This window comes from Ictalurus punctatus, chromosome 12, assembly GCF_001660625.3.
Source record: "Ictalurus punctatus breed USDA103 chromosome 12, Coco_2.0, whole genome shotgun sequence".
Classification (NCBI taxonomy): Eukaryota; Metazoa; Chordata; class Actinopteri; order Siluriformes; family Ictaluridae; genus Ictalurus; species Ictalurus punctatus.
In genome coordinates this window covers 155856-171300 of record NC_030427.2, presented here as the reverse complement: position 1 = coordinate 171300, position 15445 = coordinate 155856, and the positions used below count along the sequence as shown (strand labels likewise).

The window sequence follows — 15445 nt, the reverse complement described above, 5'->3', positions numbered from 1 at the left end:
CGTTCTCATACATGATGCTGTTAACGATGAGTGACGGAGCTTATGAACCACTGACCCTCCAATCAGCCCCTGATTATCCACTGGTAATGCCGCCAGCCCTCTTGGGACACCGTAGCAATCCCATAACCCCCTCTTTCACCCCACACAAGTACATATATAGACAGACTCCTTCCACATGCAGCACGGCGAGAGGGATGCTGACGGACAGGGCTGATTACTATAGTGCACCAGGTGCTGAGTAAGATCTCGAGACACACACACAGGTGAACTGCACAAGGACCTCCTGCACACTCACGGAGAAGGCGATCGATAATGTCGAGAGAGATTCGCAGGTTGGACAACCCACTAATACAGTAATAATAATCAACAGAGCTCTATCTCCTGGAAGATCACAGCACCTGCACTCTGGACCAATCATTTCTAGTGCACACAAATCTGATTGGGATTTCAGAAACGTCTAGACATTAAAGCATTTCAACGGTGAAAGGGATTTATTTTAATTTTTTCCATCTCCGTAGCTCAGATAAAAGTCAGCCAACCGTGCAGGAGTCACACCACTGTGTTTCGGATGAACCCGATCTCCTCGATCTGACACTCCACGATGTGTCCTTTCTGTATTCCTTCTGAATTATAAAGAATCCCCACCCCCACCCCCCGTAAGTAGCTGTCTGATGGGTCATGTTTTAGAAGCAGTACAAAGAACTAATCAAATTTAGCACTCAGGTGTAGTCATGAGGTTTGTTTTGATGGAACATTTCGTTCAAAAGCTAACTAATTAGAATTTTATGCAAAACATTCCTTTTTTTGTTGGCGGGGGGGGGGGGGGGGGGGGTTGCGAGTTTAAAAGAAATTAGCACTAAGGTGTGTTCAGTTGTTGGTTATAAAAGAAACACTTCAGCCGGCAAGATGCGTTTGCGATCTAAACTTGGACCCAAATTAACTCGAAACATAAGCACATGATTATGATTAACACATCAGTGTATACACCAACACACTGTAAACACTCGTGCAACACTGCAAGGCCACAGACCTTAAAATAAAAATATTTTCGATGTGGTGCGTTAACGATAACGTCTAATCAGAAAGCTTTCTGACTTCATATTAATTTTGAAGAACGCTGTACTTTGTGTTTCCTCTCTCCAAAAGTAATCTCAAAGGATACGTCTGTACAGCTGTTCCTGCCTCAGTAGGAGATAACTCCAGAGCTGTTTTCAGACTCATTTCTCTAATCGCTTAGTTCTGCACGGTCATCAAACAACAGACGTGATGAATGACTTTCTAAACCAGTCATCACCAAGGGCACCTCTTAACGTTTCTGAGGATTTCGGCTCACCAAAACTTATTGCGCCCCTGTCTTTTATGTTTATTTACTCAAGGGGATTAAATGAGCCACGGTGTTTCTCCATCACCATGACCAGGTCATATTAGTCTTATAGAGATTCACAAAATTGGAAAACGGAGAACAAGCCTACGCAGTGTAAGAAACTGGAAACTGAGCTCACCTTTAGAAAGATGGGTGGCTTTCTGAACACGCCCACTCCTGGAGGCGTGCCTGTTAGAAACACTTTGCCTGGGTACAGAGTCACAAACCTGCCTTCAAGACAAATGAACAAAGCTGTACAGAAGACACTAGGGATGCAGTAACAATACACCAATGTCTCAGTGCTCACTGATCTGAACTGCTCCCACGTGCAACAGTTTCTCTGCACGGTCACATTACTGCTTAATGTGCTGCACGATTCACTGAGCACAGTATCAGACCTATACCAGTACTGGTATCAATGCATCCCTAGAAGAGTCTGAACATTGAATCTGAACACTGCTGTAAGATCAGGTCAGTGAAATATGTTCACCACCATGCGCTGGATACTTACTGCGAGACCCACACCACCAGCTTCTCCGTCTTAAAGATCAGCTGACTGGTGTTGCTGTCCTGAACTACATCACCGTTTACCAGGCACCGGATCCCCAGATTGTGGACGTCTGATTTAAAAACAGCACATTACAGCTCTGACTCACAGCCTCAGGGTTTTTTTACGTTCACAACAATTTTTAGTTCAGGTTTCCATCTCACCGGCCCCCCACCTACCCTTCAGTGCTTCTGTGGTAACAAGAGCAGGCTCTAGTGGACAGAATGTGTCGAATGTTTTTCCCAGAAGCCACTGCTTGCCGTTCTTCATCTGCCAAACACGAGCGCTGATCTCACTGGCTACGGTGAAGCCGGCAACGTGACCGCGAGCGTCCTCCTCCTGAGAATAACAGGCATGAGCGTAAGACGCCTCTTTTTTATAGGAATGAATTTCTAATTTGGCATGATTTTGCTCCTCACACCAAACGTAGCCAAGATAAGTTTCATGTCTGCGGTTTGCTTCATTAGTTTTTGCACTGGAGCTGTGACAATAATGTAGCTAACAGATGGAACAAATAGGAAGTCTTTCTCATGCACATTTTAACAGCTAATATCGATCTTTAGACAACAGGACAATGTTTTATCATGTTTGAGTCATTTAGTTGTTAGTTATAGACTAAATTTAGTCAGCTGAACCTGATCTAAACCTTAAGGACTGAAAGCTGTTTTGGATATCAGCCAAAAGATTACATATAAGTGAGTCCATGAAGTCTGCCCCACCTCTGAGCACACTCTATGCCCTTCTCTCCCAGCTCCAAGAACTCTCTCATGGTGGCACGGTCTGATCCAACACCCTCAGGTCGACGACACCTTTCATGCTCTCCACACCGACCTTCACACTTCCCTCAGCTCCCTTTCCGGTTCAATCCAGGCATTGGCCAGGAATCAAACCTGGGTCAACTGCTTGGAAGGCAGCTATGCTCACCACTATACCACCAATGCCATGCTGGGCAATTCAACTCTGGTGAACAAAAGTTTAAGTATGTGCGTTTCTCATCAGCAGACCATAGGCAACAGCCAAAGATCTGCACTCATGGTTTCTGTAGTGTAGTGGCTATCACATTTGCTTCACATGCGAAAGGTCCCTGGTTTGAGACTGGGCAGAAACAAGCTGGAAGTTTTGAACTTTGCTTTAATAATTGACCGGTCGTCATCATGGTAGGATCAGGTCCTCTAGGAACAGCCAGAAAGCGAGACCTTGAACAGAGCAGATTTCCTTCTTCTGGGCTTTTGTAGCAAAGCAGATAACATTTGCTGACAAAATGAAAGGGAGTCTCTGGTTTTCCACAGAAAGTGGAAGCCTGGCTCTTTCGTTGCTCAATAAGACTCTGAACGTGACTGGAAAATTTTCCATAAAGTACTGGTCAGCAAGTTCACCTATCAGCAAGAGGTCTAGGCCTGAAAAAGGCTGGGAGCGGTTTCCCTTCCATTGAGCTTTTGTAGCAAGGCAGTTAACAGCTGCTTGCAAAATCACAGGCAGTCTCTTCTTTTCCACTGAATGTGGAAGCCTGGCTCTTTCCTTCATCAAGAAGACAAGAGTAATGATGCACGTGACTCGAGGTTGCAGCTTGTAATTTCCCACCTCCAAGCAGGAAAACGCAAAGAAAACGCACCCTCAACTTGAAATTGCCATTCGTCAACAGTGGGAAGTCTTCTCATCTAACAGTTCCTTCCCTGTTCATCGAGTGACGTCGAGTCAGCATGACAGATTCTGAACTAACAAAGTGGCACTTACCTTAGTGGTTATTTGCTTTGGATCAGGGTTGTCCAGTCTTATCCAGAACGGGCCAGTGTGGTTGCAGGTTTTCATTCTAACCAAGCAGACTTTAGTCTATTGAAAGCCAAGATCAGCAGATCAAACAATTGGAATCAGGTGTGGCTCCTGCTAGATTGGAACGAAAACCTGAAGATTGGACAACGCTGCTTAAGACCAATCAGCATATAGACATCTTTGCTTATTAAATATAAAACACTAACTATATAGATGGCTGATTGTGGAAAATGTACACCTCTCATCACAGTTTGCATGCTAGCTTGTCGCTAACAGAAGACAGACACGGAGAGACGGCATTTTCTTACATTTTCGCCCCTGTTCACGGGTCAAACGTGCCCTGGTGGATAATGATGTGTTTACAAACAGCAAAGAACCACTAACAACACAAGTGGGAAGCAGAAACAGTTCTAGGAGGCCTGCAGAGAATCCTATGGCACATTCTGTTGACTAATTTATTTTCAGGTAGGTGATCCCTTCCTTCTGTGCCAACTACCATAAAGTACCTCAAGTAGCTACCGGTTTCAATCCGTGCATTGGCCGGGAATCAAACCCAGATCTACTGCTTGGAAGGCAGCTTTTTTTTTTTTTTTGATTGATTGGGTCCCCTTCAAACCTGTATCCAATCTTTATCCCAAAAGAGGATGTTGTGCAGAGATCATGAAAACACTTATCCAAATAAAAAGCTTACAGCACCTAGTATCCCCATTCAGTCTCCCAAGCAAGTACTAACCAGGCCCAACTTTGCTTTGCTTCCGAGGTCAGATGAGATCGGGCTTTGTCAGAGTGGTATGGCCGTAAGCAATAGCTGCCACGAAATGGGGCCTATTTAAATAGTGTAAGCAAACATCTGACTGACTGACTGACTGATTGATTGATTGATTGGGTCCCCTTCAAACCTTACTGTGATTTCAGCTGTGTGGCAACAGTTCAGGGAAGATGCACATGTGGGTGTTATGGTCAGGCGTCCATATACTTTTGGTTACATAGTGTATTATGTTTATGCTGTAATGAAGATTCAGTGAACTGCAGGCTGGTGACTGATTTCAGCACCAAGGACAGCACCAGCTGAGGCCTGAGTCACTATGAGAGCCTGAGAGAAACAAGTCTCTCTCTCTCTATTTCTTTATCTCTTTCTGTCTGTCTTTCTGACTGTCTTTCCATCTCTCTTGATCGGTCTCTGTCTCACTCTCTCAGTGTATGTGTGTCTCACTGTCATCTCTATCTCTGTCTCTCACTTTCTGTCTGTCTGTCTGTCTGTCATTCTCTCTCACTTTCTGTCTGTCTGTTTTTCTCCCTCTCTCTTTCTGTCTGACTGCCTTTCTGTCTCTATTGATCTGTTTCTGTCTTTCTTTCTTTCTCTCTCTTGCTCACTTTCTCTGTGCAAGTATGTCTGACTGTATTTGTCTCTGTCTCTTTCTCTCACTTTCTTTCTGTCTGTCATGAATGAATGAATGCCTTTTATTGTCACTATACACATGTATAATGAAATTAAGAGCCTCTCCTTTTTTGTTCCGTGCCAACATGTACATAAAATAAACAAGAAGAATAAACAAGATAAATAAGATAAATAAACAAGATAAATAAACAGATAAATAAACAAGATAAATAAACAAGATATTGGGGTGGATGGGGGAGGTACTATGAAATGCACAGTTTTGAGACACCCTGTAACGTCTCCCTGAGGGCAACAGATTGAACAGATCAAAGCCAGGATGAGAACTGTCCTTAATGATAGTTTTTCCTCTGCTGAGGCAACGGGAAGTGTAAATATCCATCAGGGAGGGGAGAGGGCAGCCAATGATCTTCTGTGCTGCTCTTACTACTCTCTGATGCCTCTCCATGTCTGCCGCTGTGCAGCTACCGTACCACACCGTGATACAGTATGTCAGCAGGCTCTCGACAGACGAGCAGTAGAAGATCAGCAGCAGATTGGTGTCCAGATTGTACTTCCTGAGAACCCTCAGGAAGTGTAGCCGCGTTTGAGCCTTCTTGATAACCGCTGTGATGTTGTCCGTCCAGGAGATGTCTGCAGAGATTAGGACACCAAGAAACCGGACGGTGTGGACCCTCTCCACACACTCACCATTAATGAAGAGGGGGGCCAGCTCAGTGTTGTGCTTCCTGAAGTCTACAATGAGTTCCTTGGTTTTCTTGGTGTTTGGAGTCAGATTGTTCTTTGAACACCAGGCTGCCAAGTTTAGGACTTCCTCTCTGTAGGCTGCTCCTCTCCTTTTGAGATGAGTCCGACCACTGTGGTGTCGTCAGCAAACTTGATGATAAGATTGTTGTTGTGGACTGGACTACAGTCGTATGTGTAGAGACAGTACAGGAGGGGGCTCAGCACACAGCCCTGTGGAGAACCTGTGCTCAACGTGCGAGTGGAGGAGAGGTGGGGCCCGAGTCTCACTGTCTGAGACCGGTTGGTGAGAAAGTCCTTTATCCAGGCACACGTGAGGCGGGGGAGGCCAAGAGTGACCAATTTGGTGATGAGAATGTCCGGAATTATTGTATTAAAAGCCGAACTGTAATCCACAAAAAGCAGCCGGACGTAGCTCTGTTGCTGCTCTAGATGGCTCTACACGTAGTGGACAGCTACGGCGATAGCATCCTCGTCCCTAATATCCATAAGGTTCTGACTTGTATAGCGAATGTTCGTAGAACCGATAATGCACAAACAAGTAATAAAGAAATAATACAAAAACAACAAAAAAGAGCACTGAAAAGGAGAGCCGTGAGCCGCTGCAACTGTGTGCGCCGCCATCTTGCCTTCGCCATCTGTCTTTCTGTCTCTCTCTCGCTTGCTGTCTGTCTGTCTGTCTTTCTGTCTCTCTTCATACACCTCTCTCTCTCTCTCTCTCTCTCTCTCTCTCTCTCTCTCTCTCTCTCTCTCTCTCTCTCTGTGTATGTGTCTCACTGTCTTTGTCTCTGTCTTTGTCTCTCACTTTCTGTGTCTGTCTGTCTGTCTCTCTCTCTTTCTCTCTGTCACGCTCACCTTTACTCTGTCAGTCTGTCTCTATCTCTGTCTCTCGCACTCTGTATCTCTATTTATCTCTATCCATATCTCTGCCCATCTCTGTCTCTGTCTGTCTCTCCTCTTTTTCTGCATCACCCTCTCTTTCATTTTCTGTCTCTCTCTCTGTGTGTGTGTGTGTGTGTGTGTGTGTGTGTGTGCTCACTCTGTGTGCCAGATTTCCACTGTAACTCGATCAGCAGCTCCACTGCCGTCTCTCAGATCCAGTTACTGCACCCCATGGCCAGGTCCAGAAACTTGCAGAATCTTGTGTGTTTTTGAGAGAGAGAGAGAGAGAGAGAGAGAGAGAGAGAGAGAGAGAGAGAGAGAGAGAGAGAGATACTCAGTCATCTCGGTTATATTGAAACAGAGTGTGTGTGTGTGTGTGTGTGTGTGCGTGTGTGTGTGTGTGTGTGTGTGTGTGTGTGTGTGTGTGTGTGTGTGTGTGTGTGTGTGTGTGTGTGTGTGTGTGTGTGTGTGTGTGTGTGTGTGTGTGTTTGTAAGAGGAAGGCGAAGCTTATTGTTTATTGTCGGGAGGTGAGAGAGGACTATGAGAGAGCTGACTCTCCAGTACTGCTCCATATGTCTGTGGGAGAAGGTAAGAAAGACATAGATAGGTTTATGGAGAGAGAGAGAGAGAGAGAGAGAGAGTGAGAGAGAGAGAGAATTGTATATGCATTCTGCATCAAACAGTATTGAGTGTGTTTTTGTCGTATTAGTGTTAAGAGAGAGAGAATATAAACGCTGCTGAAGGAACAACTGGTTTTTCCATAAGTGATGTTTCACAGCATTAATGTAATTATAAATGGATATAAAGTACATTCATTAAAAAATAACTCGCCTGGTGTCAATGATATTTATCCAGATAACAAAATAGTGTTATTTTGTTCTAAACTGTTCAGCATGTACATGAACACATATTTGAGTTAAAAATATGATGGATAAATATGTGAAAAAGCGATTTGTGAGAGTGTGTGTGTGTGTGTGTGTGTGAGTGTGTGTGTGTGTGTGTGTGTGTGTGTGTGTGTGTGTGTGTGTGTGTGTGTGTGTATGGACACTATTCATAAGTAGTTAATGAAAACGGCATCTTGTAAAACCATTTTGTTTAAACATGTCTGCCTCTCTGGGAAAAATGAGGAGCTTTTATTGTTTTTATTCACTTCCTGCTTTTATATAGTGCAACTGTTTATTTTTCCAGGGCTGGGCCTCGCTTCATACCTGATACCTGATTCCCATCCGGTGCTGTTTTTTCAGAAGCTGCTGCTGTGAGGATGCGCTCGCACACGGTTTCCTCTTTTAGCTAGCACTAAGCTAATGTTCAGTTCATTAACGTTAAAGTCATTAACATTCATGTCAAATCTGTCAGGGTCTTCTCTCGTTGGTTTCGGTTACTTTGGGCTTGCTCTGTCTCTTCACCATTTTCCTACTCGTTTTGTAGGAATGATAGAAAGTGACATTTTCATTCCTGGGGTCTTGTTTCTGAACCGTATCCATGTAGAGAACGTGCAGCAGGATTGCTGCATCATTGTCAGTGACGTTCATAGATAGTTCGTAGACCTTTGGACACGCCCCGTGTCGTGTGTAACGAGCAGTACGAAGAGCCCGTTGCTTGGTGTTTTAATGGGAGGTTGTTTAGCGTATACGGTGATTTGGAAGGCGTTTTTTATGCAAATGAGTGTCTCTGTGTACAAGCGCATCAGTTTAATGCGTGGGATTTATCAGTGGGCGTGGTGTTCAGCTCCTCCTACACATGTGTGATAAAATCCATTTGCTTGGAGGGTCTTTTGCATAAATTTACAACTTTGATTGCACGCTTTGATAAACCTGGATTTGTTCTTGGATACAAGAATGAATCCAAACCTCTCGTCTATTATGACAAATGAGTTTTTATGGTTATTTTTGTCATTTGTACTGTTAAAAATGTCATGGACCTATACATACAGAGAGGTTTCAGTGAAGTAGGTGTAGCCTCTCTGTCTGTCTCAGTGAAGTGGGTGTGGCATCTCTGTCTGTCTCAGTGAAGTGGGTGTGGCCTCTCTGTCTGTCTCAGTGAAGTTGGTATGGCATCTCTGTCTGTCTCAGTGATGTAGGTATGGCATCTCTGTCTGTCTCAGTGATGTAGGTGTGGCATCTCTGTCTGTCTCAGTGAAGTTGGTGTGGCATCTCTGTCTGTCTCAGTGAAGTTGGTGTGGCATCTCTGTCTGTCTCAGTGAAGTTGGTGTGGCATCTCTGTCTGTCTCAGTGATGTAGGTGTGGCATCTCTGTCTGTCTCAGTGAAGTGGGTGTGGCATCTCTGTCTGTCTCAGTGAAGTTGGTGTGGCATCTCTGTCTGTCTCAGTGATGTAGGTGTGGCATCTCTGTCTGTCTCAGTGAAGTTGGTGTGGCATCTCTGTCTGTCTCAGTGAAGTTGGTGTGGCATCTCTGTCTGTCTCAGTGAAGTTGGTGTGGCATCTCTGTCTGTCTCAGTGAAGTTGGTGTGGCATCTCTGTCTGTCTCAGTGAAGTTGGTGTGGTCAGTTGCAGGAAAATAAAACTGTACTGCCACACTCTCTCTCTCTCTCTCTCTCTCTCTCTCTCTCTCTCTCTCCTTCTCTCTGTCTCTGATTGATGGTATTGATTGTATAGTTACATCAGGCGATGCTCTCTTTAAATAAACTGGATAAAATAGTGGAAGTCGTGTGGTCAAATGTATAATGAATGAAAAATTGCAGCCACACCAGTGTCTCTTACTATATATATACACTGTATGAGAGATGTAGCATGTTCATGTGAATCTGGCACCATACTACTGCAGTGCTTTGTGTGTGTGTGTGTGCGTGTGTGTGTGCGTGTGTGTGTGTGTGTAGGTGTGTGTGTGTGTGTGTGTGTGTGTGTGTGTGTATGTGTGTGTGGGTGGGTGTTTTTGAGCTATTGAAAATATCGAAAGCCAGTGTGTTAAATTTAGGATGTTGTCGGTAGTGAAGGAGGCGTGGCCTCTGTCTCTGTCCATCTCAGTGAAGGAGGTGTGGCCTCTGTCTCTGTCCATCTCAGTGAAGGAGGTGTGGCCTCTGTGTCTGTCCATCTCAGTGAAGGAGGTGTGGCCTCTGTGTCTGTCCATCTCAGTGAAGGAGGTGTGGCCTCTGTGTCTGTCCATCTCAGTGAAGGAGGTGTGGCCTCTCTCGCTCTCTGTTTCAATTTCATTAAATTGAATGTAATTCGGAGTGATTTATTGGTGTGACACAGCACAGTGTGCATTTGGTAAAACTTGAATTGAGTAAGTAAGTGATAACAGTAAAAATAAAAAGACAGACAGACAGACCTATTGGTTTGTGCTCTTTTATTAATAAATTAGCATAACCCAATTTTTTATTGTTATTCCACTGAATTTCACTTCACACACACACACTTGTGTGAGTGTATGTGTGTGTGTGTGTGTGTGTGTATGAGTGTGTGTCTGTGTGTGTGAGTGTGTGAGTGTGTGTGTGTGTGTCTGTGTGTGTCTGTGTGTGTGAATCTCTGAGTGTGAGTGTGTGTCTGTGTGTGAGTGTGTGTGTATGTGAGAGTGTGTGTCTGTGTGTATGTGTGAGAGAGAGAAGATAGTTTGTATATATTGTAACCGTAGTTTTGACAGGTATAGGTCAAAGGTCAAAAAGATACACATTCTAACTCTCTATATCTAGATCAAAGGTCATGATCATAAAAATATGAATAGTTATGTTAAATCTGGATCACATCCATTCGTGACCATATATGGTGCTGCCATGTGTGTTTTTCCGCCCCACACGTTGCACACACCTGGTACATCTTTTCACATAGAATATGAAACTCTCTGTGGTAGGACATAAAAATATATATAGTTTTGTTAAATCTGGTTCACATCCAAATCGTGACCATACCTGGTACGACCATTTGTTCCCCCCACCTCACCCCACCCCACTCCACACACACACAGACAGACACAAATTGCATAGTCATGTTTTCTCACACTCTGTGGTAGGTCATCGACCATGTGTCGTCGTCCCCCCCCCCCCCCCACACACACACACAGACAAAAGTTGCATAGTCATGTTTTTCCTCTTCACATAGAATATGAAGCTCTCTGTGGTAGGTCATAAGAATATATATAGTTTTGTTAAATCTGGTTCACATCCAAATCGTGACCATACCTGGTACGGCCATGTGTATCCCACATCCAAACAAAAATATGACGCACACAAACGCACTTTATTTTCACATTATTTAAAAGGAATTTAAGTGTTATGTACTAAATTACCATAATTATGAGCACAAGTTGTTAAGTTGACAATCATTTTTAAAATTATGTTTCTCCATTTAGATTGTCTGCAGTAGAATGCAGTCTTTTAAACCAGGAAAAATGACTGCCTTTAAGTTTTATAACAATAGTAAGTAAAATCCAGTGATTTACATTACAAATCTCATACGTAACATCTCTGCAGGATTTATAGACGTTAAAGCACTGAATGAAATGAGCAATATAGACAAAAAATAAACACTCTGTGTCTACTACTTTTATCTCTCATAGAACTATCCACAGTCCAAAGGCTGTGGAGCTAGAAGGCTACGTGTGCGAATGACAAAAGATTTTAAAAAATAAAATAAAAAATGTATCAATACATGAAATTAGATTACACAATGTAGTTGAGGTTTACATGAATAAGCAGGAATTTAATCATGCTTATCTTTCCTATAGCACAATTGAAAAGCCCTCTCTAGATGAACAGATTTGTCAAATGAAACTTTTTCCTTCTTTTCCACTGCTACGGTAAACTAAAGAGTGGATATTCAAATGACACTGCTAAATATGACTAGCATTAGCTACGTGTACTAGTGCAAAATAGTCCATCAAACGTATTAGCCGGTGTAGCCTATACACGAGTCCACTATCGGTCATATCGCAACTGAGAACATGCCCCAAATTCATTGCTTTAGTAGAATTTAATTGTAAGTGAAATGATAATCACATTGTAATGTCCTTAGTATTTGTTCAGTCTACAGGTCCTCTAACACTCTGTTAAATGAATAAATGTAAATGTACTACAACGTAAATTTTGTTTTAAATCAATTAACGCAGAAATTACACACAATGTTAAGTTGATGTAATTATCAACATTATTATGTCAACATAACTCATCAAAATAATGTGTACAACTTTAAATATTTAATTAATTCAATAAATTAGAATTTTTATCTTGCAACCACACATTAAATTTAGATTGTGGGGGTTTGTTTTGTATAGCTCCGCTGTTAGAAAATACACGATGGTTGAATGTGAACATAAATGAGCAGAATGTAAGCTTGTGAAATAAATTCAACTTTATTGATTGCACTTTTTGAGAAAATGGCATGACTTTGAATAAAACTTTACTGAAATAAATACTCTAAAACATTGATATACCCGAAGAAATGTAAAAAAGAAAAAATAAATAAATAAAAAATACTTTTTACATACCTTCTAAATAGGTCCCTTTAGGAGGTAAACGTTTTAAAGACGGTGTTTTATAAGAAACGCGCGTATTACATGCCTTCTAAACCTAACCCTTTAGGATGTAAAATGCTGCTTAAAAGAATCGAGAGTTTTGTTTAAACTAGAAGACACATTTTCCGGGGAATGTCTTGTAGGCCTATACACAGTGTCCTACACATCTGAGGTGTGTGTGTGTGTATGTGGGTGTGGGGGGTGTGCGTGCGTGTGTGTGGGTGTGTTAGAGAGAGAGAGAGAGAGAGAGAGAGAGAGAGAGAGTCGAGTGTTTCCTGGGGGTTTGCTGACCAGACTGCTTACAGTGTGTTTATGTTAATGAATTAAGGTACGAGTCGTGTGTTTTAGGGTTTAAGTGAATCTTTGTTTCTGAAATTACTTCTGTGGTAAATATCAGTTTGTGTAACTAATCTATCAGAAAATACTAGACCTGGTGACTGAATGTGGTAGATGTATTAGAATTTTGGACATGTTATGCATGTGTAGCTCCCTATGTGTATGATCTATGTGTAATCCTTCTGTCAAGAAATGAGCAGACTGAGGTTTGTGAAATAATTGAACTGTTTATTGGCTACGTTGTTGAGAAAAACACTGTGATGTGTAAAACATTTCTACAGTCCTTCAAGGCTGTATGATGTCGTTGTTCTCTTTTACTGAAAGAAAGGTCAAAACCATCGGTGTTATTCATTGGTGAATACACAGCAATCTTCTAAGGGTATTAGGATTTCTCGGAGCAGACATAGTAACAGATAGTTGCAGAGTTTCTTCTGTGTTTTAACTACGACGTCTTAACCACTATTTTAACACTGAGACACACGACTCCCTTTAATTCGTTAACAAACACATTTGTAAGAATTCTGGTCAGCAAAACCCCCGAAAGAACACCTGTGTGTCTCTCTCTCACACCCACCCCCCGCACACCCACATGGTCATCAGAGGTCATAAATGTACTGCTGGGACACGGGATGTCAAAGCATAGACGAAAGCTTATGTATTTAGCGACAGTTCTGTGTAAGTATCCTCGTTGGCGGACCATTTTCTGAAATCTTGTTTATAGTTTAAACAAAATGCACGACTCTTTTAAAACACCGTCTTTAAATGTTTTTCTGCCTCCTAACCCTTGAAGGACTGTAGAAATGTTTTACACATCACAGTGTTTTTCTCAACAACGTAGCCAATAAACAGTTCAATTATTTCACAAACCTCAGTCTGCTCATTTCTTGACAGAAGGATTACACATAGATCATACACATAGGGAGCTACACATGCATAACATGTCCAAAATTCTAATACATCTACCACATTCAGTCACCAGGTCTAGTATTTTCTGATAGATTAGTTACACAAACTGATATTTACCACAGAAGTAATTTCAGAAACAAAGATTCACTTAAACCCTAAAACACACGACTCGTACCTTAATTCATTAACATAAACACACTGTAAGCAGTCTGGTCAGCAAACCCCCAGGAAACACTCGACTCTCTCTCTCTCTCTCTCTCTCTCTCTCTCTAACACACCCACACACACGCACGCACACCCCCCACACCCACATACACACACACACACCTCAGATGTGTAGGACACTGTGTATAGGCCTACAAGACATTCCCCGGAAATTGTGTCTTCTAGTTTAAACAAAACTCTCGATTCTTTTAAGCAGCATTTTACATCCTAAAGGGTTAGGTTTAGAAGGCATGTAATACGCGCGTTTCTTATAAAACACCGTCTTTAAAACGTTTACCTCCTAAAGGGACCTATTTAGAAGGTATGTAAAAAGTATTTTTTATTTATTTATTTTTTCTTTTTTACATTTCTTCGGGTATATCAATGTTTTAGAGTATTTATTTCAGTAAAGTTTTATTCAAAGTCATGCCATTTTCTCAAAAAGTGCAATCAATAAAGTTGAATTTATTTCACAAGCTTACATTCTGCTCATTTATGTTCACATTCAACCATCGTGTATTTTCTAACAGCGGAGCTATACAAAACAAACCCCCACAATCTAAATTTAATGTGTGGTTGCAAGATAAAAATTCTTATTTATTGAATTAATTAAATATTTAAAGTTGTACACATTATTTTGATGAGTTGTGTTGACATAATAATGTTGATAATTACATCAACTTAATATTGTGTGTAATTTCTGAATTAATTGATTTAAAACAAAATTTACGTTGTAGTACATTTACATTTATTCATTTAACAGAGTGTTAGAGGACCTGTAGACTGAACAAATACTAAGGACATTACAATGTGATTATCATTTCACTTACCATTAAATTCTACTAAAGCAATGAATTTGGGGCATGTTCTCAGTTGCGATATGACCGATAGTGGACTCGTGTATAGGCTAAACCTGCTAATACATTTGATGGACTATTTTGCACTAGTACACGTAGCTAATGCTGGTCATATTTAGCAGTGTCATTTGAATATCCACTCTTTAGTTTACCGTAGCAGTGGAAAAGAAGGAAAAAGTTTCATTTGACAAATCTGTTCATCTAGAGAGGGCTTTTCAATTGTGCTATAGGAAAGATAAGCATGATTAAATTCCTGCTTATTCATGTAAACCTCAACTACATTGTGTAATCTAATTTCATGTATTGATACATTTTTTATTTTATTTTTTAAAATCTTTTGTCATTCGCACACGTAGCCTTCGAGCTCCACAGCCTTTGGACTGTGGATAGTTCTATGAGAGATAAAAGTAGTAGACACAGAGTGTTTATTTTTTGTCTATATTGTTCATTTCATTCAGTGCTTTAACGTCTATAAATCCTGCAGAGATGTTACGTATGAGATTTGTAATGTAAATCACGCTGGATTTTACTTACTATTGTTATAAAACTTAAACGCAGTCATTTTTCCTGGATTAAAAGACTGCATTCTACTGCAGACAATCTAAATGGAGAAACGTAATTTTAAAAATGATTGTCAACTTAACAACTTGTGCTCATAATTATGGTAATTTAGTACATAACACTTAAATTCCTTTTAAATAATGTGAAAATAAAGTGCGTTTGTGTGCGTCATATTTTTGTTTGGATGTGTGATACACATGGTCGTACCAGGTATGGTCACGATTTGGATGTGAACCAGATTTAACAAAACTATATATATTCTTATGACCTACCACAGAGAGCTTCATATTCTATGTGAAGAGGAAAATCATGAGTATGCAACTTTTGTCTGTTTGGGGAGGGGTTGGGGTGGGGGGGGGGACAAATGGTCGTACCAGGTATGGTCACGATTTGGATGTGAACCAGATTTAACA

The 15445-nt window shown here is 41.5% G+C and overlaps 1 protein-coding gene, 1 non-coding gene and 1 pseudogene across 2 annotated transcripts; all 3 read right to left on the bottom strand.

Annotated features, from left to right (window-relative positions):
• Positions 1-284: 284 nt before the first annotated feature.
• LOC128634066 (fumarylacetoacetate hydrolase domain-containing protein 2-like) lies at positions 285-2726 on the bottom strand. The gene is made up of 5 exons (XM_053684039.1): positions 2688-2726; positions 2090-2408; positions 1875-1983; positions 1503-1590; positions 285-612 (listed from the first exon to the last, which is right to left on the bottom strand). Exons 1-5 carry the CDS (start codon positions 2724-2726, stop codon positions 550-552), a joined length of 618 nt encoding a protein of 205 aa, XP_053540014.1. The 3' UTR covers positions 285-549.
• Positions 2727-2779: 53 nt separating this feature from the next.
• Positions 2780-2851, bottom strand: trnag-ucc (transfer RNA glycine (anticodon UCC)). Its single transcript has one exon. It is a non-coding gene; the product is annotated as a tRNA-Gly (tRNA).
• Positions 2852-4364: 1513 nt separating this feature from the next.
• LOC128634289 (uncharacterized) lies at positions 4365-4483 on the bottom strand (annotated as a pseudogene).
• Positions 4484-15445: the final 10962 nt, after the last annotated feature.

Excerpts from the sequence above, each read along its gene's own strand:
- LOC128634066 (XM_053684039.1), bottom strand. The coding sequence starts at position 2,726 with ATGAAAGGTGTCGTCGACCTGAGGGTGTTGGATCAGACC. Across the intron at positions 1,591-1,874 it reads CTGGTGGTGTGGGTCTCGCA|GTTTGTGACTCTGTACCCAG; the intron begins GTAAGTATCCAG and ends TCTTGAAGGCAG. Across the intron at positions 613-1,502 it reads AGCCACCCATCTTTCTAAAG|AAAGGACACATCGTGGAGTG; the intron begins GTGAGCTCAGTT and ends GAAGGAATACAG.